The sequence below is a fragment of the Leptonychotes weddellii genome, chromosome 1 (assembly GCF_054177405.1).
Source record: "Leptonychotes weddellii isolate Sample4059 chromosome 1, ASM5417740v2, whole genome shotgun sequence".
NCBI lineage: Eukaryota > Metazoa > Chordata > Mammalia > Carnivora > Phocidae > Leptonychotes > Leptonychotes weddellii.
In genome coordinates, this window is record NC_138369.1 from 9,837,661 (window position 1) to 9,863,141 (window position 25,481).

General features: G+C 60.6%; 2 protein-coding genes across 3 annotated transcripts in view; one reads left to right on the top strand and one right to left on the bottom strand.

Annotated features, from left to right (window-relative positions):
* Positions 1-5,288: 5,288 nt before the first annotated feature.
* F2RL3 (F2R like thrombin or trypsin receptor 3) lies at positions 5,289-7,644 on the top strand. Of its 2 annotated transcripts, none has more exons than XM_081814999.1 (2): positions 5,289-5,865; positions 6,166-7,644. In XM_081814999.1, the coding sequence occupies exons 1-2, from the start codon at positions 5,763-5,765 to the stop codon at positions 7,233-7,235; spliced, it is 1,173 nt and encodes a 390-aa protein (XP_081671125.1). In that variant the 5' UTR covers positions 5,289-5,762; the 3' UTR covers positions 7,236-7,644. The 2 variants fall into 2 exon arrangements, with proteins under 2 accessions (XP_081671125.1, XP_081671121.1); XM_081814995.1 differs by having other exon boundaries at positions 5,300-5,871.
* A 3,399-nt stretch (positions 7,645-11,043) lies between these two features.
* CPAMD8 (C3 and PZP like alpha-2-macroglobulin domain containing 8) overlaps positions 11,044-25,481 on the bottom strand; it is a 72,626-nt gene continuing 58,188 nt past the window's right edge. Inside the window, exons 27-42 of the mRNA XM_081815000.1 lie at positions 24,297-24,378; positions 21,158-21,314; positions 20,952-21,026; positions 19,662-19,827; positions 18,676-18,762; positions 18,463-18,599; positions 17,889-18,044; positions 17,730-17,792; positions 16,784-16,968; positions 15,045-15,132; positions 14,085-14,159; positions 13,381-13,486; positions 13,183-13,293; positions 12,292-12,501; positions 11,404-11,527; positions 11,044-11,263 (exon numbers count right to left, since the gene is read on the bottom strand). Coding sequence (XP_081671126.1) covers positions 11,173-11,263; positions 11,404-11,527; positions 12,292-12,501; positions 13,183-13,293; positions 13,381-13,486; positions 14,085-14,159; positions 15,045-15,132; positions 16,784-16,968; positions 17,730-17,792; positions 17,889-18,044; positions 18,463-18,599; positions 18,676-18,762; positions 19,662-19,827; positions 20,952-21,026; positions 21,158-21,314; positions 24,297-24,378 — 1,913 coding nt within the window. The 3' untranslated portion in view covers positions 11,044-11,172. The remainder of the gene's footprint in view (positions 11,264-11,403; positions 11,528-12,291; positions 12,502-13,182; positions 13,294-13,380; positions 13,487-14,084; positions 14,160-15,044; positions 15,133-16,783; positions 16,969-17,729; positions 17,793-17,888; positions 18,045-18,462; positions 18,600-18,675; positions 18,763-19,661; positions 19,828-20,951; positions 21,027-21,157; positions 21,315-24,296; positions 24,379-25,481) is intronic.

Genomic DNA, 25,481 nt, shown 5'->3' on the forward strand with positions numbered 1-25,481 from the left:
AGTTTTCTAGGAGTTACCTGTGGAACTCAAGGTTTGCAAAGCCTTTGACTCGGAGTCTGGGCGATTCCAGGGCCAGTGTGCCCCGCCCAGGGTCTCCTAGCCCGTGTTTGTTTGCTCAAGTCTACCAGGCACTTTGTCCACATCTTGTTTTGTAAGAAGGGAACTTACCAGAATTCCTGAACCAGAACCTCCCGGCGCCATCCTTGGGAGCCCGTGGCCCCTTCCGTGCCTCCGTGTGGGTCTGGGGTGCGGGCCACACCCTGCCGAGCCCCGCCCTGCATGCTTCTAGGGAGCGTCTCTTCTGTTTTTGAAGAATTTCTGTTCTGGGGCTTGTACTTCCTTTGCAGCTGTTTTGAATGTAGTTTTCCTTTTCTATTTATTTGCACATTAAAGTTAAAAATTAAATATTGACCTAACTCCATGAGATCCTCTCCGTCCTTCTTGCTTGTCGGCGAATCCCCATCTGCTCCTGCGCCCCCTGGGTTCCCAGACCTCAAGTGCCGCCCCCTTGTGGCCACCCCATGCCTCTGCAGGAGGGTCCTGTTCCCCGCCCCCCAGGGTGTCGCCCCACCCACAGGCTTTTCTGGAATGTATTCCTGACTCCGTTTTTATTTTCAGTAGAACGGAGAGGTGTTCCCTTTGAGTGTTGTGCGTGGGAAACCCAATTTAAAGACTGGTGTTGGCTCTGAGCTTGCTCCGCCTGCCCAGCGCCGTGTCTTTCCCTCCCCCACCCCACAAAGCCACCCTCCCTCCGCGCTCTCTGGTCCCTGCTCCCAGCTGGGCGCCCCCTTCCTCTCAGCACACCTCTTGATGTGTGTCTCAGCACACCTTGATGACTTCGTCATCACCCCTTCTGAACTCACCTGGGCCTGCTCCCATCTGGCCCCACCTCCAAGAAAGTGGGAGACCACAGCTGCTCTTAGGGTCCTCTTAGTGGATACCTCTTGAGGCTCCTGGCTGGCCTTTCCCCCCACTTCCCCCCCAGTGCCCACCGCCAGGCCTCACCAGTCAGGTCCCTGAGCTGAGACTGCACTGCCCACGGGGCCTGTCCTCTCCAGGTGCGGTCCTCCATCTCCTGAGTGGCCCTTGCTGCCTTCCAGGGAACCCCTCGTCCATGTGCACCCCACACGTGATGTCCCCCGGTGCTGCACACCTCCCCCTCCAGAGAGTCGGGGCTCCCGGGGAGTTTGGTGAATGAGGCTCAGTGCTGTCCCAGATTCCTCCTTGCCTCAAGCCTACGTCAAGGATGGGTCCCAGGGCCCTGTGTGCCCACGGACTGGCCTTCCTGTTGGAAGCGCTGGGAGGGGTGTCCTGGGGTGCGGGTCCTGGCCGCTGCAGCCTCTGGGAAGGGCACGGGAAAGGGCACCGGGTCCCCGGAGTGGGCGGGGCCTATGGCTGTGATCAGGTCACTGGAGGAGAAACTGGAGGGAGGGTCTCCTGCTGGCCCTATTGGGAAGGGGGCGTGACCAGTGCGGGTGAGGACCCGGCCCTGTGGACACCCAGCCTGCAGCCTGGTGAGGCGCTGAGCAGGGGACCAGCCTGCGGGGCCCGGACTCCTCACCCACGGAGGCACCAGATCCTAAGGGCCTGTCGTTCCAAGCCACCGCGTCTGCAGCCCTGGATTGCACTGCAGTGAAGAACAGGCCTGATAGATAAAGCAGCCCTCCATCCTCACCACCGCGCCCCTCTCTTCCTCCCTCCTTCAAGTCTGGGGAGGGGCCGAGCCGCAGGACCAGGTAGGCGGCCCTCCCCTCCCCAGGGTGGTAGAGGGAGCAGGTATGTGATGCTTGGGGAGGTGGCGGGGAGGGGGAGGACTTTCCAGTGGGGTGTGATGCACATTTATTCTGTTATTATTTCTCTCCTCTTATTCTGTTATACCTTTTGCAAGGTATAAGCCACGCTTTACCCCTGATGTCCTGGCTGAGAAGGAGGCCGATTGTTCTGAACAACAAGTGGACCTCAAGGCAGTCTCAGGAGGGGGCGGGGTGGGGACTGGGGTAGGTGGGACCTCCCAGTAGGAGGCTGAGGGCCGGAGGTGTGGGGTGAGATCGGAACGCACCCAGCACCTCTACAACCACGGTTGCTGGAAGGTTGCCCGAGGGCTTCCAGCGCCTTGTCCGAGCTCCAGTGCGTGGCCCGATGGAGTAGCTGGGACTGAGGTCCCCGGGAGGACACGGGGCATCTGGGATTGGGAGAGCCAGACCTCAAAGCCAGCCGGGGTCAGAGCACCCTCCTCTCGGCCGGAAGTGGGTTACTGTCCCTGCCCACAGGCTGAGGCCCGGTCCCGGAATAAGGGGAAATGGAGGCATCGTGGTGGGTGCCCATCCACTTTTTTTTTTTTTATGCTAAATGAAAATTTTATTGAATAAGTTTAGCATATTGGACACTGCAGAATAAAAAATAAAAACTTGAACATAGCAGTAGAAACAATCCAAACTGAAACACAAAGAAAAAGGCTGAACAAAAACTGAAAAGAGCATCAATTACCTGTGAGACAATATCAAGCAATTTTATATGCATTCTTTCGAGTTGCAGATGAGAGAGTAATAGAAAAAAAAATCACTGAAGAAACAAAGGCAGAATATTTTCCAAGAATGGTCTGAGAAGCATAGTCAACCCATAGCAGGCTAACCACACACACACACACACACACACACAGCATAATCAATTTGCTGAAAATCAAGGATCAGGAAACAAGTCTTAAAATTAGCTAGAAGGTAAACACATACACACACACAAACACAAGAAAGTTAAGAAAAAGCAAATTGAAAATGACCACTAATTTCTCAGAAAAGCCAAAAGGAAATTTGCTGAAAAAAAAAAAATATTGCCAACCTGAAGTCTATAGCTCATGAAAATATCCTCCAAGGTGAAAGGGGAAGATAAGGCATTTTTCAGACAAATATTGCAACAGTTTACCACTAACAATCCTGAACTAAAAGAAGATATTTAAAGGAAGTTGTTTAGGCAGAAAGAACATGAGGAGGTGGAAAATCTGGTCTACAACAGAAAGAAATCACAATCTGGTCTACAACAGAAAGAAATCACAATCTCCACCAAGACGGTTCCCCGAGAGGCGTCACGTTGGAAGGACTCGTGGAGTCTCTAACTGGTGCCCTGACCTCCATCTAACACTGGAGACAGTGAGGTGGGCCAGGAGGGGCTCCGGGGGCTTCTGGGGGTTCAGGTGGGGCTGCAAGCTGAAGGAATCCAGCACTAGCTGCTGCCCGGATCTGATTACCCTTCCCCCCCACACACACTATTTTAAATAAGTTTTTAATTGTGTTAAAATACACATAAAATTTAGCCATTCTAAGTATCCAGTTCAGTGGCTTTAAGTACCTTCACATGGTTGTGTGGCCATCCCCACCCTCCAACCCCGGGACTCGTCATCTTCCAAACTGCAACTCTGTCCCCATGAAACACGGACTCCCAACCCCCGCGCCCAGCCCCTGGAGCCCACCATCTCCTTCTTGTTCCTGAGAACCTGACCCCTGGAGGGACTTCATCTTCCTGGATCATATAGCTTTGGTGCTTTTGTGACTGGCTTATCTCACTCCGCATAATGTCCTCAAGCCTCATCCATGTTGTGGAAGAGCTTGTATCAGATTTTCCCTCCTTTTTAAAGCTACTATTCTACCATTTTAAAAAATGTGAGTTTTGGGGACACCTGGATGGTTTAGTCAGTTAAGCGTCCGACTCTCGGTCTCAGCCCAGGTCTTGATGTCAGGGTGGTGAGTTCAAGCCCCACGTTGGGCTCCATGCTGGGCATGGAGTTAAATAAATAAATAAATAAATAAATAAATGTAAGTTTTTATGGAAAGTGACAGATGATACAGAAAATTCCAACAGTACAAAAAAAACCACACAGAGAAAAGTAGGCACCTAAGTCCCTCTCCCCAAAGCAGCTGCCCCCCAGCGTCCTCCAGAAAGCGCCTCACCATGGTGGGTCTCCCTGCACCTCCTGTGTCGGGGTTCCCCCACCCCGGCTGGCACAGGGTGGTTTCTGTGATGGGGCTGTTGATCGGCATCCCCGCCTCTGTGCAGCGGGGAATACCCCTGTGCGGGCGAGTTCCTGTGTGCGCGTGCCTGCCATCGATTCCCAGACACGGGACTCTTGAGTCAAACCACCCTCCTTGGGGGGCTCCAGTCCACCCTGCCCCAGAGTCGCCCAGCTGCCAGCCCCCCAGCCTCCTGTGCACAGGTTCCCAGCTCTGCTCCTGGAGGGCAGGAGGGGGTCCTCATCTGGGTTCCCCTGTGCGCTGAGCGTGACCTTGGCCACGAACTGCCAAGAGACATAGGCGTGGCTGAATTTGTCACTGGTGCCGGTGGAAACAGTCCGGAAATTGGGGAGACTCCTGGCTAGGACCCTGTCCCAGCCGGAACTCTCTAGGCCTTAGTCCCCCACCCAGGGCTGGGGGCAGGGACCTTGGCATCTCACCCTCAGCTGCACTGACTCTGTCCAGGACTGCTTGGTCACTTCCTGGCTGGTCTCTGTGACCTCAAGTGTGTGGCTAGATTAAGGCTCCCAGACCAGGACATGGCCACATTGCTCCCCTTCTCCCATCCCTAGTTCATTTCTTCTTCCCTGACCCCCCACCAACCCCTCAGGGTCCCCTTGCTCTCAGACCGCCCCCTCCCCCACCGCCACCATGGCCCAACCCTGACCACATTGGTCGAGAACCCCCATGCAGAGCTTCCCCAGGGCAGGATGGTCGAGGCCTCTCCCCCGGAGGGGCAACAGAGGGCATTGTGTGCAGAAGAGAAGGCAGAGAAGGCGTACCCTCCCCCCTGAGCCCCTCTGTGTTTTTTCAGCTGCACGGTAGGCCCCGTCTGAGGGCAGGGTCGTGGAGGGGCCAGAGCACGGTAGGCCCCGTCTGAGGGCAGGGTCGTGGAGGGGCCAGAGCAGGGTGGGTGGCTCAGGGGCCCTCTGTCCTGGGCTGGCCTGACCACCACTCTCAGGCTGAGGTATGTCCATGACCATTCCCAAGAGCCCCAGGGGGAGGATGGAGCCAGGACGGGAGCAGAAGGAGCTCTTGGGCCCAAAGGGGGCCAAAGCTGGGCTCCTCTCTGCTCCCCAGGGTAGCACGTGGTCAGCACTGGGGGTCCGGGCCAAGGACCAAGACCTCCTCAGATACCCCAGTCTCACAAAGTGCCTTCCCATCTCTGCACCTCACTTTGGGCCTGCCCGCCCAGGGGAGCGGGCCGGGGTGTGAGTGAAGAGGCAACAAAGCAGGCAGCCCCCACGGAGGACCTGGGGTGCTCGGAGAGGGGGACGATCGCTCACGTGCTCTGGTCTGTGACCTGGCGAGGCAGGGCTGTGGTCCAGCCAGCCACAGGCAGGAGGTGGGGAGAGGTTTCAGGAAGGGCCAAGAGCCCCTGAGTTCGTGACCCGGCGGGCTGTCATGGGAACAGGGGCTGCAGACAGGACAGGATAGCAGGAAGTAGCCACTTGGCCCATAGAGGCTTCCTGAGCTGAACGGGGGCTGAGGGCGGGGAGTGCAGCCTGGAACCTCCTCCCGCATCCTGCTGGCCCCGCACCTGGCCCCCCGCGTGTGGAACTGACTGACGCTAGCCCCCAGGCCTCCTCAGGCCACACCGCGGGCCTGCCGCGGGTTTGTGGGGGCAGGGGCTGCTTTATCTCACGGGCCCTGTCCGCTCCTCCACTGGCGCTCAGGAAGCTGGGGGTGGGGGGTCAGCCAGGCAGGAAGCCTGAGGTCAGCGGCCGCAGCCCAGAGCAGCCGGCGCCCAGCCCTGGCAGCATGTGGGTCCTCGTGCTGCTGTGGCCCGTGGTGCTGGGGTTCAGCCTGGAAGATGACAGCCAGAACACCCTCACCTACGACGAGATGGGGAGCGCGGGGGCAGGTAACGGTGAGTGACCTTGGGCCCTGTCTTGGGCCTGGCGGGGAGGCCCAGTAGAGTTGATGAGTGGGAGACAGGGAATTGGGGAGGGGGGTCCTCCAGCTCAGCCCGGAGCCCACGGGGCTGGGGGTGTCTGTGTCCAGCTCTGACCCACCAAGCTGGGGGCTCCTGAGAGCCGGGGCCTGGACTGTAGCGCCCCGCCCCCCCTCCGCCGCCGCACCGGGAGCGGCACGGGCGGGGGCTGGGCGGGGCGAGGTGGGGGTGACGCCTGGACTCTCAACACCTCTATCCCCTTTCCCCCAGATGGCACACTGGGGCCCCTGAGCGGGCCCCAGGAGGAGACCCCTCACTCACCCCACCTGCGCAGCTTCCCCGGCCAGCTCCAGGACAACGGCAGCAACGTCCTGGAGCTCCCAGACAGCTCTCGGGCCCTGCTGCTGGGCTGGGTGTCCACGAGGCTGGTGCCCGCGCTCTACGGGCTGACCCTGCTGGTGGGGCTGCCCGCCAACGGCCTGGCGCTGTGGGTGCTGGCCACCCGGGTGCCGCGGCTGCCCTCCACCATGCTGCTCATGAACCTGGCGGCCGCCGACCTCCTGCTGGCCCTGACGCTGCCGCTGCGCGTCGCCTACCACCTGCAGGAGCAGCACTGGCCGTTCGGCGAGGCCGCCTGCCGCGCCACCACCGCCGCGCTCTACGGCCACATGTACGGCTCCGTGCTGCTGCTGGCCGCCGTCAGCCTGGACCGCTACCTCGGCGTGGTGCACCCGCTCCGGGCGCTCAGCCTGCGCGGCGGGCGCCTGGCCGCCGGGCTCTGCGCCGCGGCCTGGCTGGCGGCCGGCGCCCTGGCGCTGCCCCTGGCGCTGCAGCCGCAGACCTTCCGGTTGTCGCACTCGGACCACGTGCTGTGCCACGACGCGCTGCCCGTGGGCGCCCAGGCCTCCTACTGGCGGCCCGCCTTCCTCTGCCTGGCCGTGCTCGGCTGCTTCCTGCCGCTGCTCGTCATGCTGCTGAGCTACGGGGCCACCCTGCGCGCGCTGGCGGCCGGCGGCCCGCGCTACGGCCACGCGCTGAGGCTCACCGCGCTGGTGCTGGCCTCGGCCGTGGCCTTCTTCGTGCCCAGCAACGTCCTGCTGCTGCTGCACTACTCGGACCCGCGCCCGGACGCCTGGGGCGACCTGTACGCCGCCTACGTGCCCAGCCTGGCGCTCAGCACCCTCAACAGCTGCGTGGACCCCTTCATCTACTACTACGTGTCTGTGGAGTTCAGGGACAAGGTGCGGGAGGGGCTGCTCTGCGTGGCTCGGGGCGCCTCCGCAGCCTCCAGGGAGGGGGCCGCCCAGGGCACAGGCACCCGGTCCACCTCCCTCGTGTGAGGCCCCCCGGAAGGCGGGGCAGGTGGACAGGGCGCCGTGCGGGCTCGAGCGGGGCCCCCTCCCGATTCATGTGTACCGGGAACCCCTGAACGTGAGCTCATCTGGAAATAGGGCCTTTGCAGGTGTTATTAAAATTCGGTCACACTGGCGTAGGGGAAGCCCTAAATCTGCTGTGACCAGTGTCCTTATTAGGAGAGGCCCACGTACACACAGGGGAAGAGGCCATCTGATCACGAAGGCAGACACTGGGGTGAACAGGCCGACCGCTAGCAGCCACCAGAAGCCGGGACGGCAGCCTGAGACGCCCTCCCTCGGAGCCCCCCCAAAGAAGTGGACCCTGCCCACACCCTGATCTCAAGCTTCTGGCCTCCAGAACGGTCACAGAATAAATTTCTGTTGTTTTAAGTCACCCGTTTTGTGGTTTTTGGTTAGAGCGGCACCAAAAAATGAATATAGGGGTTAAATGCATGTTCCCAGGCCCAGCCAGCTCCCTCATGTCCAAGGTGGGGCGGAGGCAAGGCTGATGCTGCCGTGGACCCGCTCCAGGACCCCCTCCTAGGAGGAGGCTCGGGCCGCCCACCCCCTCGTGGCCCAGGCAGCCAGGAAGGCCGGTTGGCAGTCCTCCTTCCCCAAAGCCCAGCGTCTAGCTCTGGGATGGGCTCCGGGGTTTGGGGCGTGTCCTGGACAATCACTGCGGAGGCCGTCATTCTGCTCCCCAGAGCCCGGTGCGGCCTGTCATGAGGACCCACAGGACTGTCACCTTCTGTCACCCTGGAGGCAGGACGGTACCTCTTCCCCTTAACCCTAGGTCTGACTCTTCTTGATGTTAACGTCCCCCACCACCCCAGGACCAGGTGGGTGGGCAACTGGAGGGTGGACAGGTGGGCCCGGGCAGGGGCTACAGCCCTGCGACCCCCACCCCAAGCTGTTTACCCCGGGATCTGAGCCGTTCTGAATGGGGGGGGTACCGCAAGGGGTGGGGGCAGCATGGGGCACTTTGTCTGGAGCCACGGAGACGTCAACTGTGGGAGGCTCTCCCAAGGCAGAGGGGAGTGGGGGCCATTCCTGGGCTCCCCATCAGGGTCCGTATGTGTCTGGTCTAGAGAAAAATGAGCCAGTGGGTGGGCAGCCCCAGGACACACGCACATGCCCGTGAGCCTGGAGAAGTGTAAGACCAGCGAAATGTATCCATGTCAGTAGTCTGGTTGATGATGTAGGAGTTTCCCAAGATGTTACCGCCGGGGCGGGGGGCGGGGAGGCTGGGTGGACAGTAGACCTCTCTGTACCGGTAGAATTTCTTACAAATGCACGGGAATCTATCATTAGGTTGGGGTGCAGGCGTTTGAGACGCTCCTCCCCGCCCGGCCCTGAAAGGCTGAGCCGGAGACTAGGGAACAGAAGTGCTGGGGGGCCTGACAGGAGCTGGGCCTCCAGCCCTCAGTGCTGCACCGCCCCCCCCCACCACCACCCAGGCCAAAGCCTGTCTGTGACTCTGGAAAGGAGCTTTTATTATGGGAGCGGCCTCCACAGGGAGCGGGGCTGGTGGGGGTGAGGGGCGCGGGAAATGGCCGGGGACCCACTGGCTGGGCAGCGCCCTCAGGGTCTCTGTGCTGTCCCCGCTGGAGGTCAGAGACGAGCAGCTCTGGCCACCATAAATACCACTGCACAGGGGAGCAGACAGGCCATGCCCGCGAGGGACCAGAAACAGGTGTGCCCTGAGGGTCACAAAGAGGAATGGGACCACAGCTGGAGGGTCCCCCGAGGAAGGCAGGGCTGGTTGCGGGGCTGGGGCTCCCCCGCCAGGAAGCTGGGAGAAGGCAGTCCCCATATGGCTTTCCCTGAGGGCCTGACCCTGTCGGCACCAAACATTTGGGGACCCCTGGGGTGAGACAAGATGGGGGTGTGTGGGGACTGTGACAGTTAGGGGACAATTCGAGGTCTAGGTCCAGGGGTTCGGCGGCCCAGGTGCCCCAAAGAGGGCCCAAGCTTTGCATTTTGGAGAAAGGCGGCCTGTTTCATTTTGAAGTTGGTGATGAGGGGATGGATGCTTATCTATGTCCCTGATTTGGCTAAATGTCATCGTGTCTCCTCCAACAGAGGCCTTTGGCCACAGGTCCTTCCCAGGAGCGTCCCTTCTCCTGGAGCGGAGCTGCTCTGGCCCGAGGAGGGGGTGCCCAGGGCCAGGTGCAGCTGGGGAAGTGGGGGGATCAAGGCCAACCCTCCTGTTGAGGGAGGGCTGGGAGGAGGCCCGTCATCCATCGAGGCAGGTCTCTGCGTTCTGTGTATCAGGTTCATTTAGAGGCTGGGTTGCGGTCACCTGGGGCGGGGTCCGCCCGCCCACCAGAGAGTTAAGGGAACTCTCCCATCAGTGGCCCCCTTCCGGTGGGGCCGACAGGGACAGGACGCAGCCAGATCAAGTCCTCCTGCTCGGAGCATTAGGAAGAGAAGCCACTCTGACTGAAGAGAGAAAAAAAGAAAGACACAGTGTGGGCTGCCCGGCCTTCGGGGGGGCCGGCGTGCCTTTTGCTGAACCCGCCTCCACGTCGTGGCTCGGCCTGGCTGCCTCTGCCCATTGGGGCAGGTGCATCCCCCCTGGAGAAGACCCTCAGGACCCTGCCCACCCCCACCGGGTCACGGTGATGGGACAGGTTGTTCACTTCTGGTCCACACAACAACGTGGGTGGATGGCAAGGGAACTCCGCTAAGTGAGAAAAGCCGATCTCAAGAGGATTCCTGTTTACACAGCATGCCCGGGAGGACAGACTCTCCGGGTGGGCGTGGCTATAAAAGGGCAGCTCTTGTGTATCTTGCCTATGGTGGTGATGACACAAAGCTACCGGTGGGGGAAAACGGCAGACTCAGATGCGACAGTGGTGAAATGAACAAGTAAGCTGCAAAGTTTAAGGATGTATATTGTAATCCCCAGGGGCTGAATCAAAATGGAATCCTAAAAAAAATATTCCATACGTGCAAAAGGAGGCACATGGAGGACAAAACAGAACAAATACTGAAACAATAGCCATAAGCCCAGCTCTACCAATAATTATCTTAGATGCACATGGACCAAGCCCCAGTGCTTGGTGTGGGATGATGCAGCCCTGAACTTCCGGGACTTTGCTGGGTACTGGTGGAAAAGCATTCCACTAGGTTTGCTGAATGAGGCTGACAACCTGCCTTTGCCACTGGCGTGCGGTGGGGAGACCCTGCCAAGGCAGGCCGGGCGCGGGTGGACACAGCCCGAGGCCTGACAGTGCAGCTGGCCCCTGGGGCTGGCACCTACCTAAGCTGATTAAAGCCAACCTGCTGCTTAAACCTCTTGAGTTTGCTGTAACTAGACTCAAAAGATTCGCCTCCTCCAGGAAGTCGGCCTGGCAGCCCTTTCTCAGCCTCACCCCACAGGGCTCTCTGGTCTCCCACCCACTTCCTCCTCCCTCCCCTGGGGTGACAAAGAGTCTCTGATCAAACTCCACTCTTTTTGACTAGGTCTCCACTTCTGGGCTTTGGTGTTCATCTCAGCACTGTCCAATTATAGCAGGAACGCTCTACATCAGTTTAAGCCCGAATTCCCACTCCATACCTGATCACCCTCGATATCTAATATTTAATCGAGTTCCTCCTTCCCACCAGCCCTGGGGCACTGTCTGATACCTTGGCCTGCCTTTAGTGGTAATGCTGTTAGGTGGGTTCAGCCAGAATCCCCCTTCATCCCTGATGTTTCCGGTCACTAATTCTCAGTCCACTGACCCCCCCCACCCCTTGGCTATAAACCCCCACTTTTTCTTGTAGTATTCAGAGCTGGGTCCTGTCTTCCCCTCCACTGCAAGACCCCACTGCATGACCTGCTACCTATCACCAGTCCCCTCCCTTGAACAGTCTTCCTTGCCATCTTAACAAGTATAGTGAATAATTTCTTTCTTTAATGGGGTTCCAGGGCGCCTCATGGGCAGGTCTGTCCTGGGGTTGTGTCCTCGGGAGGGCTCAGCCTCCCCATGCTCGTACAGGTTGTTCTCTGATGTGTGTTGGACAGACTGTGGGGAGAAGAGAGAATGGATCCCCCACCATGTTCCTGGAAATCTGCAGGCTGACCTGTCTATTGGTTACTCCCACTCCCTGTCAGGTCCAGGGCAACTAGGGGGAAGGAGTTGGGGAGGGGGTGCTTAGCTCTCACCTGTCCTCTGCCTCCCCCTCCAAGTCCATCACCTCATGGCCATGGCCAGCTGCCAGGTGCCCAGCGTCTGGGGGAGCTGGGTCATAGTCATAGCTGTAGGAGGCAGAGGCCGGTGTCGGCTGCTCTGGAAGGAAGGGGGGGCTAGGTCGGTAGGAGGGCACTGGAGGGAGAGGATCTGGATAGCAGACAGCTCAGAGAGACCATGAAAAGGAGATAACGTGTCCCAGAGCAACAGGCAGGAGGTGGGAGGTCACAAGGGTGGGGGAAGGGGACACAGTGTTCAGAGATGGGTAGTAGATGCAGAAAGGCACAAACTTGGGGTGGGGGTGGGGAGAGACTCAGCAAGACTGAGGAGCAGCAGAAACCCAGATGCAAGGAACCAGAGATGGGGGAGGTCACAAAGCCTAAGGAACAGAGACAGAAAGACAAAGACTGGAGGAGAGATGCAGGGGCCACAGCTGGGGGGAAAGTTGGGAGGATCAGGGAGAGACAGGGAATCAAGGGCTGTGAGAGAGGGAGGAGGGGTGGGGGAAAGGGGAGAGGAGAGGAGGAAGAGGAGAGTGATGCTAGACAGGAGGGAGGAGGTGGTGGGGAAGACGAGGAGGTGATGGGGAGGAGGTGATGGAGAGGAGGGGGAGGAGGTGATGGAGAGGAGGGGGAGGAGGTGATGGAGAGGAGGGGGAGGAGGTGATGGGGAGGAGGGGGAGGAGGTGATGGGGAGGAGGGGGAGGAGATGATGGGGAGGAGGGGGAGGAGGTGTTGGGGAAGAGGAGGAGGAGGTGATGGGGAGGAGGTGATAGGAGGGAGAGGTGATGAAGAAGATAGGGCAATGCACTATGTCCAGGGGGAGCTGGGATCCCAGAGGCCAGACCCAAGGTGGGTCCTCACCGAGGGCACAGTGGCTAGGGGGCGCGGGCTCCAATCTCGCGCGGCCTAGGCAGGCAGCCTCCTGCAGGTGGCAGGCGCTGGTGTAGACGACTCCGTCGGAGCCGCACACCGGGTCCCCGCCGGCGCTACAGTAGCGGGCGCAGCCACAGCGCGCAATCTTCGCCCCCTCCTCCGGGGCGGCCGCAGGACCCCGCGCGCCCGGGGACCAGCCTGGAGGCGAAGCGAAGTCGGCCGGGTCTTCGGGACCCCAACCCCCACCTGGCCGGCGCCTCCCACCAGGCCTGGAGTGGGGGAAAAGTCCCTGGGGGCAGGGACGACCTTCCCCAGGGTAGGAACGGGTGCGCGACAGTTACTGGGAGTCCCTGAGCCCTGACCTGGTGGAATTTGCCTACTATTACGAAAACAAATAGAAGTTATCAACAAAAGCAATATAAACCTACTTCAAAATGTTTAAAAAATAAAGAAAAGGGCCCTGAAGGACACTCCAGCCCCGTCCAGACCTGTGCTGTGGCCACTCTCCGAGTTCATGGCCAGGGCCCTGCAGTTCCTACACCGCTGGTTTGTGGAGGAGGGGGCACCACCGGTTCTGCTCTGGGCGCCCTCCCACCCCAATCGGCGGTATCCTCTCTCCAATCTCACGTGCACCCCCCCTCGGCCCCGCCCCTCATCACTGCCCGCCCACAGCCCGCTTGGCCCCGCCCCTCCTCACCGCCGGCCCGCACCCCGCTCGGCCATATCCCCAAAGTGTGCGCCCTTGACCGAGTTCCGTCCTCCTGCCTCTACCAAGCTGTCGTCCTCTGCCTAGAGACCCCGCTTCCCTGCTCTGATCTGAGCTCCAAGAGGACGGTCCGGGTGGCCGGTGGTAGGGGAGGCCGCGGCCCGCGCACTCACCGGGGCCCTGAGCCGGGGCGCGCTCCACCTCGTTGCACGCGGGCCCCGCGCACAGCTCCTGGGCAAGGGGACTTCGGGCACTGACGTTGTAGAAGCGCGTGGCTTCGAAGGCTGCGGGACGAGGAAAGGAAGAGTGACCAAGTGATGGGGTGACAAGGTGAGGAACTGAGCCGGGGGTGCGGGTGGGTGCGGGCCTACCAGGCTCGTAGTAGTCGTACACAGAGACGGGCAGCGCGGACGTCCTGCCCACCACATGCTCACGCAGCGCCCGGAACCGCACGCAGGTCAGGCACCGGCTGGGGATCTGCGGGGTTAGCAGAAGGGCTCAGGCCTGCCTGGGGCCACTGGGTTCAGGGATGAGCTACCGCCCCTACGCTCTGCTATGCCTCAAAGCCTGGGCCCCGAACTGGCGGATTTCGGGGTACCCAGGACGTGTGAAACACAAAAACCTGATTCCACTCAATCCCGTGGGTCCTTCCATCCTACCTGGAAAAATCTCTCTGCTGGTCTTTCACTCCCCACGCCCTCCCTCTCCCCCCTCCCCCAGTCCCTGGCCACCACTAATCTGCCGTGTGTCTCTATGGATTTACCTGTTCTGGGCATTTCGTGTACATGGGATTATGCACCATGAAGCCGTTTGTATCAGGCTTCTTCCATTCCGCACGTTTTCCAGGTTCATCTACACGCACCAGCGCCACATTCCTTTTTATGCCTGAATACTGTTCCATCCCCTCCCAACTTTTCCCACCCAAGTGAGCTGCCTGGGGCACTAAGCCACCAGCTGCACCAGCTCTGCCTGGACTGGTTGTCCCCGTTTCTTTTTCATGATGAGAGGGTTGCAGGAACTGCCCTGGGCCCTGACAGCCCCGCCCCCGCCCCCGCCCCCGCCCCAGTGACAGTACCTCATCAAAGTAGAAGAGGACTCTGCGTCCGGCCACCTCGTACCTCTTCAGCGTGAAATGCTTGTCAAAGAGCAGCTGACGAGGAAGCCAGAGGTCAGGGTCCACCCAGCCCCTCTGTCCCCAGTGCTTGCTTCCTCCCCGGTCTCTGCGGGGCCTTCACTGGTCAGTGGGAGGTGGGCAAGGCCCCAGAGGCTGGCGACTTGCCTGTGGTCATCCAGCAAGTCCCCACGGGCCAGGGCCAGGGCCAGGGGATGGCGGTCAAGGCTACCCAGGCCCTGCCAGCCCACCCAGCACCCGGGAGAGGGTATGTGAGGCTGGTTGCCTTCCCTCCCCTTCCCTTCCTACAGCCTCCCTCGATCCAGCCCCAGCCCTACGCTAGGTCTCCCTGTGGCACTCGAGGTGCCCAGCTGAGCCCTGCCATCTCCTTTTATCTCAACTGCAACATTCAGCCACCATCCAGCCTGGGAAGTCACAATTTTTGATACATAAACCCAAGGCCTTTGTGCGGGCCCTTCTCCTTACCCTGGTGCTCGGCGAAGCCTCCCTGATTGCCCACCCCCGGGACTGGCCTGCCTTTCCTTCTCCATCCTCCCCACACTGCAGACCTCCTTCCAGCTTTGGGCAAGATAGCATCCCCCCTTTGTGTGCCTCCCGCACACAAAAGGGATGTGGGACTGGTATCTCTCGAGTTTGAGGGCAGTGCAGGTTTCTGGAGAACCAAGGCTGAGGCTACCCTATGGCACCCCACGTTGTCCCTACAGCACATCCACATTGGCTGAATCCCTCCTCCACCACCTGGATCCTACCCCTTCCCACCTGCCCCTCAGCAGGTGGCCAGCCCCGAAGCACCAACTCTGCCCAGAAAGAAAGAAAAAATTTTGAAGGGCTGGGAATTTGCAACCCGGATAGGGCGGTCAGCTAGAGACCCCGCCTGGCTCCTGCCTGCTGGTGCCACCTCACCTGCTCCAGGCTCTCGATGTCCACCCGGAAGCCCGAGAGTAGGGGCACCTCCAGGACAGCCATATTGGAGGACCCTGCATGCAGCCACCTTCCAATGAGAGGAGAGATAGGCCCTCGAGCTCCAGCCCCATGGCGGAATTCACGGCCCCCTCTGACACCCACAATCCCCACGAATGAAGTCCTGGGGGAGCCCACCCTGGGCCTGGCTGGGTGGCCCATCTGTACAAACACAGCTGGCCGGGCCACCGGTCAGCCCATTTCACAGCTGAGACCCTAAGACCATAAGGAGAGGGCTTCACCGAGGGTTCGGGGCCTGACCCAGGCCTACTGACTCTGGGTCGTGCTTGCCCCGAACCCCATGCTATGTCCCCAGCACAGGAAGCAGGTCCATGGGGCCACGGGAGCCCTGGTGACTGGGAATCCCCAGTCACTCCCCAAGGCCAGCCCTCCGTGTCCCCTTCTGTGACATGGGGTGTGCATATTGGCCTCTGGGGCCTGCTCCATGCCAGGCCCTCCAAGTGCTGGTGACAAATGGGCGGCTGACCTTCACAGAGGGACCTGCAGACTGTGGGCCCAAGGGTCATGGGGGCCACAGCCACTGGGGAGGCTTCCTGTGGGGGTGCGGCCTGAGCACACCCATATCTGGATGGTACACAGTGGTTCTTTCTGACACATCTAAGAGAGGAACAAAGATGTCCCCAGCAGGCCTCATGGAGCCAGAGAGTTGGGGCCAGCCTGGCGGCTTCCTGCTCCCCCTATCTCAGTTGATGGCAGGTTGAAGGTCATGGCATAGGAGGGCGGCGTAGGATGGGCTTTGGATGCCATGACAACCATCCACCTTTGGGCTCCCAAACCATCACCCAGGCAACGAGCATCCTGTGAGGGCAGCTGCCTGCACCTCCCCTGAGGACCCTCTGTGGCCTGGTCCCGGGGTCACCGTCAGGGAACCCAGAGGCCTGCGTCTGGTGCATCAGGCAGGGGCCACCAACAGCTGTCCCCACCTGGGCCACCTGCCTCACCTACCACTGGGGTCTGCTGCATCCATCTGGAAGCTTCCATCTCCCTCCTCATTTCAAAGACCATCTGCAGTCTAAGTGCCTGACAGTAAGCATTTGATTGCAAAAGCATCCATTTCAAAGATACCCATCTTGGATCAACATATTGCCGACTGTGACACAGTTACAGATAAACAGCTAGACAAGGAGCCAGGAGCGCCCCCCCCCCACATGAAATTCCCCTTTTAGAAAACCCCGGGTCACTGAGATAACCGACCCACCTTTCCCTTCCCGCTCCCTCATTCCTGCGCTTATCTTTTTAAATTTGCCAATAAGAGGGGACTGGCGAAACCCAAAGCCCCCACCCTGTGCCCCCATAAAAGGCAAAGCCCTACCCAGGTCCAGACTTTCTCTGTACCTGTGACCTCGCTGTGTGGCCCTGGGCGTGCCCGGTAACCTCCAGGAGCAGTAAGTAACGATCCTTGTCCCTCAAAGTTCCCTGATGGTTCTTGCTGAGGTATCTTGCAACCATAACAGGAACCACCAGGGCTGGTCCAGCCCCCGCAGTGGGAAATGCAGCAGGGGCCAGAGGCGTGACCCCGCATTCCAACCGACAGCCTCACAATCCACAGGCTCAGACTGAGCACCTGCTCAGTGCCCTGGTCCCGGGAGGCCGTGCTCCTCTGATATGACCCTCCTCGTAGGCCCAGGCAGGGGTGTCGGCCAGCAGGGAGGTGGCCTTACCTGGTGCACACCTCCAGAGTCACCTGGTACTCCTGGTGATGCTGGTCGGCCGCCGGGTCGTCGTCATCAGCGGAGGAGGCGGGAGCGGGCGTCCGCCTCGGCTCAGCCTCTGGCTCCTGGAGGCTCACAAGAAGCTGGAAGGCTGGTTTGGCCACGGGGTCCGGCACGTGATAGGTGACATCAATCTGGGGGGTGTGGAGGACCGAGGCTTAGGGAACCCGGGGTGGGGGAGGGGAGAGGCAGCGGCATGGTCAGAATGATGACAAAAGTGGGGCATCAGCGACAGACGTGGGGACTACTGTTACTTCATTTAGCCCTGCAACAGCCCCAGCGAGTGTAGGTCCAACCGTCATCCCCTTTTCACGCATGTCAAGCCCAGGTCCCACAGCCTCCAGGCCTCTCCCACCTAGCCACTGTGTTGTCTGGGCTCCCGTTTTAGAGATGGGGAAGCCGAGGCTTCCAGGGTCTCCAGGCAGACTTGCGCTCTGACCTCCAGCCAGAGCCCACAAGACCAGCCTGCCCCAGCCCAGAGCGCAGCTAAATCCCAGGGAGGGTGACGGAGGGGCTGCAGGGAGGGCAAGGCTGAGGCATCCTGGTCCAGGGGCTGAGGGAGGGCACCCAGGCGGGGCATCCTGGTCCAGGCAGCCGCAGGGAGACTAAACATGAGGCACTGGGCCAACTCCGGGGGTGGGGGAGGGCATCTGCTTATGGTCAGAGACCACTGGATTGAGGGTCAAATGGATTTTCTTGGGAGGAGCCCCCACACCCGAGAGGAGGCATGGCCACCTGCCTTGGGCAGGCTGGGCTGCATTACGGGGGGCAGACGGTCTGCGCCAGGGTCTCTCTCAGCCGCACACAGCCACCCCACTCAGCCTGGCCCGCCGTTGAGCTTGCAGCCCCCAGCCTGCCCCTCTGGGTGCCCCCAGTGAGCACAAGATATCCCCACCTGCATCAGGCAGCAGCCTTCACCCTTGGCGCTCACAAACAGCCCTGTGGGGAGGCTGGGGATCTGAAAGAGACAGGACACCATGACGCCCTCCGCAGACACGCCAGGGTGGGTGGGCAGCGGGGAGGGGCCGCCAAGCCCTGGCCCGGGAATACAGACCGCCGCTGTCTGCAGAACCTTCTGGTTGGCCCTGTGCAGTTCGAAGGTCTCCTGGTAGTCCAAGTTGGTGGAGGCCAGGGAGACGGTGAGGTTGATGCCGCCAGCATAGGACAAGGTGGCATACTCTGCCAAGGCCTGCAGAGCCACGCAGGTGTCCTGGGGATAGACGAGGGGATAGACTGGAAGCCCCAGGGACGGGTCAGCCGGCAGGCTCCCTGCCCCCTTCCCGGGAGGTCCGGCCCAGACCAGAGGCACCAGGCGTGGACCCTCTCTGAAGGCCAGGGACCCATGTGGCTGGGAGGCAGAGTGAATCTGGTGCAGACATCCACAGTCTGGGGGCCCCCGAGAACGGGCAGGCACCTCCGCAGAGGCAGAGACTGCGTGCCTGTCCCAGAGCCTGGTGCGTCTGTCCCTCAGGCTCCACCCCCTGCCTTCCCCTGGACTCCTTGTCCCCCAGGAGCCGCCCTGGGACTTGAAGCAGGCGGTGGCTCCCTGGCGAGCTCTGAGCCCCGAGCCTGGACCCCAGTGACCCTGCTGGGACCTGAGCCCCTTCCTCTGGCCCTGCTCAACTCACCTGAGTGGAGGAGAAGCCCCCAAGCGCGTTCCGCTGCTGGGACAGCCATTTCACCACGGGCAGGGCGGTGGCCACGTCACCCAGGAGGGTGTAGGTCAGCAGGGCATAGGCTGTCATTTCCACCTCGGCCGAGACCACTGCAACGGACGAGGCTGGCTGGGGCCTTTCGATGCTGGGACCCAGCACCCAGCACCCAAAGCAGGGGGCCAGTACCTGACCGAGAGACCCCATCGCTGAAGCTCAGGAATGCATCCTTGTCCACGTCCCGGGAACCCGTCAGGCTCCAGTGGGTGACCCCATCTGCAGGGCCAGGACAGGTCAGGGGCCACGACCCAGTTCAGTGTGCAGCCTGGCATCCCGTGGGGAGGGTCAGTGCATATGGTCTCAAGAAGAGACATCGGCGGGGGGGGCGAGGGTGGTGGACCCCAGGGGAGGAGGGTGCCAGGGCAGAGGGCTGGGGCAAGAAGGGTCTCCAATCTGCAACTCCGTGACAGACCCCGTCCCTCCGGCACCCCTGGTAGACATCAATGGCCTCCCTCCTGACGGGGCCCTGATGGGGCCCTGATGGGGTTCCAGCTGTCCCCACTTAGGACCAAGGAAGCCACTTGCCATTTGCAAAGGCTCCGAGGATTCTGAGCTCATGTGAGGTGCAAAAGGCCCTCAGACCACAGAGAAATCGGCACTCCCTGCCCAAGCAGGTACTCCTAGACATGGTCATCCAATTGGGTGGTTTTAGAATTTTGCTTAATTTTTTTCTTTTCTTCCTAGCAATGAAAGCATTCTTCAGGTGACATCATAAGCTGAGAAGCTGCTGGGGAAGGTGGGGAGTGGGGAGTGCGATGAGGACTGGAGGTGGGAGGGGAGGGGGCTCAGTCTGAGAAGTCTCTGCGACCGGGGCTCCCCAAACATAGTGGGTAGTCATTTTGCCAATGGGGAGACCGACATCCTGAGGATGGAAAAGGCTTTGCAAGGCTCACCCAGCGATGGAGGGCGGGGGGCCCTCCCTGGGGCAGGGGTAGCTACCCCCTATTTCACAAGGGAGAAAAATGACCCTCGGGCTCAAGCCACTTCATCAAATGGAGCCACTAGGAGATGCGACAATGAGTAACAAACAAAAGAGAGCGAGCAAAGGGTGCCTCCTTAGTGCCAAGCATGTGTCCATGAGCTGTCTACTGGGGTGCACTGTGGGGGCCCCCTACCCTGCGTGATGGCCAGGCTGCGGAGCTTCCGCAGCGCTGCAGGGGCTGCCAGGCTGCGGAGCAGGGTCAGCGCGTAGGTGGTCAGGGCGCTGCTGTAGGGGTCCACGGCCAAGAGCGCACTGGACTCCAGGAAATGCCGCGCTCTGGCAATGGCGCTCCTCTCCTCCTGCAGGGTGGGGTTCGGGGGGGAGTGGAGCCCTGGGAGGCTGCTCTGCTCCCCCACCCACCTGCCCACCCACAGATTCCCAGGGCACGCCTAGGGAGAGCACTGGATGGCTCACAGACTCTCATTTTGCCTCCCTCTGGGGCTCCCACAGCCTGCAGACCTGGCTTTCAGAACCCCGTCCCCTTTATGTTGGTGCCAACTTTTTCCAAATGAGGTCTGAGCACAGCGGATCAACTCGGAGACGTTCTGGGAGAAGTCGGCAGAGCCCTGACCACCCTGTCCCACCTACCCCATCACCAGGCTGGCTTCCAAGACCCCCTGCCCAGGCCCACCTCATCCTCTAGGCCTCACCTCAGTGGTCACCTCCTCCAGGAAGCCCACCAACCCTGATCACACTTCCCCCCTCCCAACCCCAGTGTGAGCCCCTGGAGCACAGAAACTGAGTCCAGTGACAGCTTGATTCAGAGAAGCTGCCCAGTAATATTGGTTAAGTGGGAAAAAATGAGTGATGAGAAGCATTAATGAATTTAGCAAATGACCAATGTGGGCACTGATGGAGCCGCGCTGTTAAGATAACTCACAATTCATCATCAGAGGATGTAGAACAGACACAGATGTTAGGAATGGTGGGGTCCCTACCCCCAGGGCTGAGATCCACTATGGACACCCTCACTGCAGGGAACGTGCTTCCCCCACTCCTGTTTCACAAAAGCAACAATTGCTCCCGAGTCCCCCGGGACACCTCAACCTTGACTGGTTCCAGTACCAACCGTAAATGAAGGTTCTAGACCCTTCTCCCAAAAACTTTCCCAAGTTTTTGCATAGGACTCCCTGACCAGCCAGGAACCTGCTCTAGCCCCAAATGATTCCCCAAACAGGGACTGGGGGCATCAGATAGTCCTGGGAGATCTCAGGATACAGCTCCCTTAGGCCCCCCACAATTATCACAGGAATCTCTCAATCCTCTGCTCGGGCTACAAGAAGGTGGACATCCTGGGACCACTGAAAAGCATGAGAAAGAGTGGAAGGAGGGCATCAAGGAAGAAATAAAGCCTGCCAGGGGATGGCTGGCCTGGCCTGCAGGGGAAAGCCACCCACAGCTCCCTAGGCCACCCTGTGCTCACCTCCGAGGCCGTGCCCGTCTCCAGGAGCGCGGCCACCACGTAGGCCGTCAGCGGGACTGTGCCGTGGATCCCACCCTGCAAGAGGACTCTCGAGCCTCACCCTGAGCCGGAGGGGACTGCCCCCGACCCCTTACTGGCCCCAGACGGCAGCGGAGAGCAGGCAGGGCAGGGCTAAGGTGCCAGAAGGGGGCCGAGGGGCCGCTCACCTGGATGTCCTTGTTCAGGATCCTGCCCACGGCCGGGAAGGAGCCGTCCACCCGCTGCTGCCGGACGATCCAGCCCTTGGCAGCCGCCAGCTCCTGGGGGTCGATGAAGATGAAGCTGCGCGCCTGGGCAAAGGACTTCAGGACAAAGGCCGTGAGCCTGAAATAGGATGAGGCAGGGACTGGGGGGGCCATGGGCTGGGGGCGGTTGTGCAGAGAAGGTCACCTCCCGTATGCCCCCTGAGGAACTGTGCATGCTCCCCGCACGGCCCCGGGTCTCTGCTTCCTCACCTGTAACATGGGAGGGGCCGGCGTGCCCTCGCAGGGCTGCTGTGAGGGCTCCAGGAAGTGTGTGGGCACCCAGCAGGGCCCAATGACAGAGGCCAGCCTCCCTGCATGGACCCTCCCACCCTGGCGCTCAAGGCCTTCCTGTGAGATGGTTCAGCCCTGCCTCCCCCTGCCACGTGCAGAAGACCTTTCTTGTTGCCCCTCCACCGCCAATCCCCAAGGGATCCCAGCCTTGCAGAGAGATCTCGTCTTTCTCGGGAACCTGCAGCCAGATAACTTAGATGCCTGGTCCCCTCTATGGCTCTAGCCAGCCACAGTTAGGGGCATTTCAGTCCTTGGGCCTGAGAATGACTTTTGAATGGGCACATGAGGTGATGCTGGGAGCAGCTGTTGCAATTTTGCCACCATGAGGGGAGGAGCCACAGTGCTGAGAGAGCCCACAAGGGACCAAAGGAAAGAACCTGGTGGGCGGGGGTGGGGGGGCAATGCATTGCAGGCTGCCAGACTGGCCCATCCTGTAGCCGCCCCAGCCCTGTGGTGTGAACTGACATTTAGAATTGCCTTTCAGCCAGATTTCTGTTGCTTGCAGTGGAAAACCTTCCACCAACCCACTACCTCAGCTACCCCATCCAGGCACTGGTCATGTCGTGTTTCCGTCCTGTCTACACAGAATGAGGTACTGCTTGTCTCTCAACGCTCCGCCCACGTGTCTCTCCCCAGAGGAAGCTTCTTGGGCGCCCCCACTCTGAGATGGGCCTCTCTGGACTCCCAGGACCCCCAACTGGCCTCCCCACAGCCCACCTCTGTGTCACAGGTGTCCATCCTTGGCTTTGCAACCTGTGCCTTGTCCACCCCCCCCCCACCCCCCCGCCTGCTGCATCACGGTGCACCTGAGTGAGAGCTGATGGGCCCAAGGGATGAATGAGGGGGTGAAAAATCAACGCAGGAGAACCACTGGATGGAATGCAAGGAGCCGAGAAGGACGAGCAACAGGACGGAGGGGCAGGCCCCGCTCTTCAAGATCAAGTGGCTCCCCCACCCACCCCCACCAGGCGGCTACTGTCCAAGCGGCAGAAACCAACAGTTGCGGCGAGGCGGCGCAGACCGGGAGCCCCTGTGCGCCGCTGTGGGAGTGTAAACCCGCGCAGCAGCTGTAAAAAGCCAGCCGGGCGGTTCCTGGCCAAGTTAGACGCCGAGCTCCCATGGGGTCCCACGATTCCACTCCTGGGAACATCCCCTCGGGAATCGGAAGCAGGGTCGCGAAGAGATACTTGTACACCCGTGTTCACCGCTCTCTATCACAGCAGCTGAAACATGGGATGACCTGAGTGTCTAGACTGATGAAGAGATTCACAAAACGGGGTGCCTCCACACACCGGGATGTTATTCGGCCTTCAGGGGGAGCAACACTGACCCTGCTCCAGCACGGCGCGAACCTCGAGCACACTGTGAGCCGTGAAGCAAGCCGCGCAGAAAAGGAAGCTATGATCGCACTCACGGGAGGTCCCGGGAGGGACCAAATTCACAGGGACAGAAACTAGAACGGGGGTGCCGGGGGGCTGGAGCGGGGGGGGGGAGTCCGTATGTAATAGACAGAGTTTCAGATTTACAAGATTAAAAAGAGTTCTGGGGACGGACGGCGGTGACGGCGGCTTAAGAGCGTGAATATACTGAATGTCACTGGACTGGACACTTAAAAATGGTGAAGATGATAAATTGTATGTTATGCGTACTTTACCGCACCCACAGAAAGAAGTTAAGAGAAAGAAAATCAAGGCTGTGTTGCGGTGAATCGCCAAAATGTGAAATAGCCCATAACTCCAAGGCTGCATGCACCCTCCCCAGGAGTCTGCTCGTCCCGGCCACTCTCCCTCCCGGACCCCCAAACCCATCCTTTCTCCTGCCTTTGGGGCGCCTCCATCAGCCCGGCCACGCCCCAGAGGGAAGGGCCCAACGCCGTACGCATGCGCAGGCCGCCGGGCCGCGGGGCCACGCGGAGCCCGAGTGCTGGGCACTGTGGCATCCCCACACTCTCTCTGGGCAGGTCGGCCCTCCGGAGCCAAGTAAGCAACACTGCACACGGCGGGGGGGGGAGGGGGGGACCCTCAGCCAGCTGTGTCGCTGCGCCCGTGGGCCCTGGCCATGCTGCTGTGCGGCGGACACTCTGGGTCAGTTTCAGGACAGGGAGGGCAGTTTTCATGCCCACAGCCCCCTGCGCTCGGGGAGAGAAACCCCATCTGGGGACAGAAGCTGGGGTGCCCCACGGTCCCTGCAAGCCCCAAGGTGGATATGGCAAATCCACAATCACGCAAACTGCCCTGCTCTGAGGCGCCCGGGGAGCAAGACCCAGGTGTGCGCAGCCCCGCACCGGGCCCTCCTGGCCTGGTCGCCCCGAAAGCCAAAGGGAGCCGCTTGCAAGGGAAACCAGACTCCAGGCTGCTCTGCCCACACGCTCCCCCGACCTCAGCCTCCCGGTGGTGGACGGCCCCCCCCTCCTACTCGGGGTCACCCCTGTTTTGGGGTCCAGTGGGCTCTGAAGAGGCCTCAGAGCATCCAGGACCTGCTCCTGAGAGGCTGGAGAGCAAGGGCTCCGTTCCGGGCCATGTGGCGACAACAGGAGAAAGACTAACTACGAGAAATAGTCCCTGTCACTGCCACCACCCCCCATCACCACACCCAGAGCCCAGCAAGCTGCCCACATCCAGCCCTCTGAACGCCGGGGGGCCGGGACCATGGCTATCTCTGTCACCCTGGGGATCTGGCCCCGAGCGTCCGGGCCATTCGGTGTGGCATGGGGGGCTGCGGCTTCGGGTGGGAGAGCCCCCGTGGCCGTGCGCCCGAAGTGGGGACTCACCACATGCTCCCTGATGCGTCCCGCTCCCCGAATGCACTGTAGGAGCCGTCCTGGTGCCTGTAGGTCAGCTGCCGCTGGTAGCCTGCGGAGCAAGCGGAGGGGTCAGCGTCCTGGGAACGTCCCTGCGATCCCCCCCCATGATGCAACACTCACATCCAGGGTCGCCAAAACCACCCCCACCCACATCTGGAGTCTGGAAACTGCCCCACACCCACCCCTGGAGACCCTGAAAGGGCTCCACACCACGGGTGCGGCTGAAAGCTCTACTTTTTATTTATTTATTTATTTGACAAAGAGATAGAAGAGCACAAGCAGAGGGAGTGGCAGAGGGAGAGGGAGAAGCAGGCTCTGCACTGAGCAGGGAACCCGATGCAGGACTCGATCCCAGGACCCTGAGATCATGACCTGAGCCGAAGGCAGACGCTTAACCATCTGAGCCACCCAGGTGCCCCTGAAAGCTCTACTTTGTTCCTCTCATTTCCTGACATCACCTCTCTGTCACTCCTGGTCACACACAGGCCCTCACTCAGGCCTGCGTGGTCAGGGACCTGCCCCATCTCGAGGCAACACCCTCTGTCCCCAGGGGTGGGGACTAGTCCACGAGAGCCTGGTGTGCTCAGAGAACAGAAGGCACCAGAAGAGCCAGAGCAGAAGAGCAAGGGGGCAGGGGAGGGAGGTGAGGCGGCCACTCGGGCCACACTGGGTGTTTGGCCTTATTGTGAGGGCAGCAGGGGGGCATGGGCCAGGCGAGCCAGGGAGGGCTGTGAGGGGACATATGTAGTGGGTGGTCTGTAGGGTCTGGAGAGGAACCCAAAATGGGACCTTATGAGGGAAGAAGGGTCTTTGCAGTTGTGATCATGCTGAAGATCTCCAGATGAGATCGTCCTGGAATAAGGTAGGACCTGGATCCAATGACTGGTATCCTCAGAAGAGAAGAGATGCAGAAATAGACTCAGACACAGGAGAAAGAAACGCCCTGCCTGTGAAGCGCACTCCAGGGAGCCTGCCCCTGTGCCGGCAGCCCCAGGAAACGAACACCAGCAAGCCTGGCAGAAAACCGGGGGAGGGGGCTCGATGGGAAGCTTGTAGAGTCTGGAATGCCCACTGGCTGAAGGGCACGGGGTCTGGCTGCTCAGGGGAGCTCCCAGCAGCCGTTGATGACTAGGGGTCATCAGACTGGGGGTG

Bases quoted from the DNA above. Each gene is read 5' to 3' on its own strand.
- F2RL3 (XM_081814995.1), top strand. From the start codon at position 5,763: ATGTGGGTCCTCGTGCTGCTGTGGCCCGTGGTGCTGGGGTTCAGCCTG. The intron at 5,872-6,165 runs GTGAGTGACCTT...CCTTTCCCCCAG, and splicing joins GAGCGCGGGGGCAGGTAACG to ATGGCACACTGGGGCCCCTG.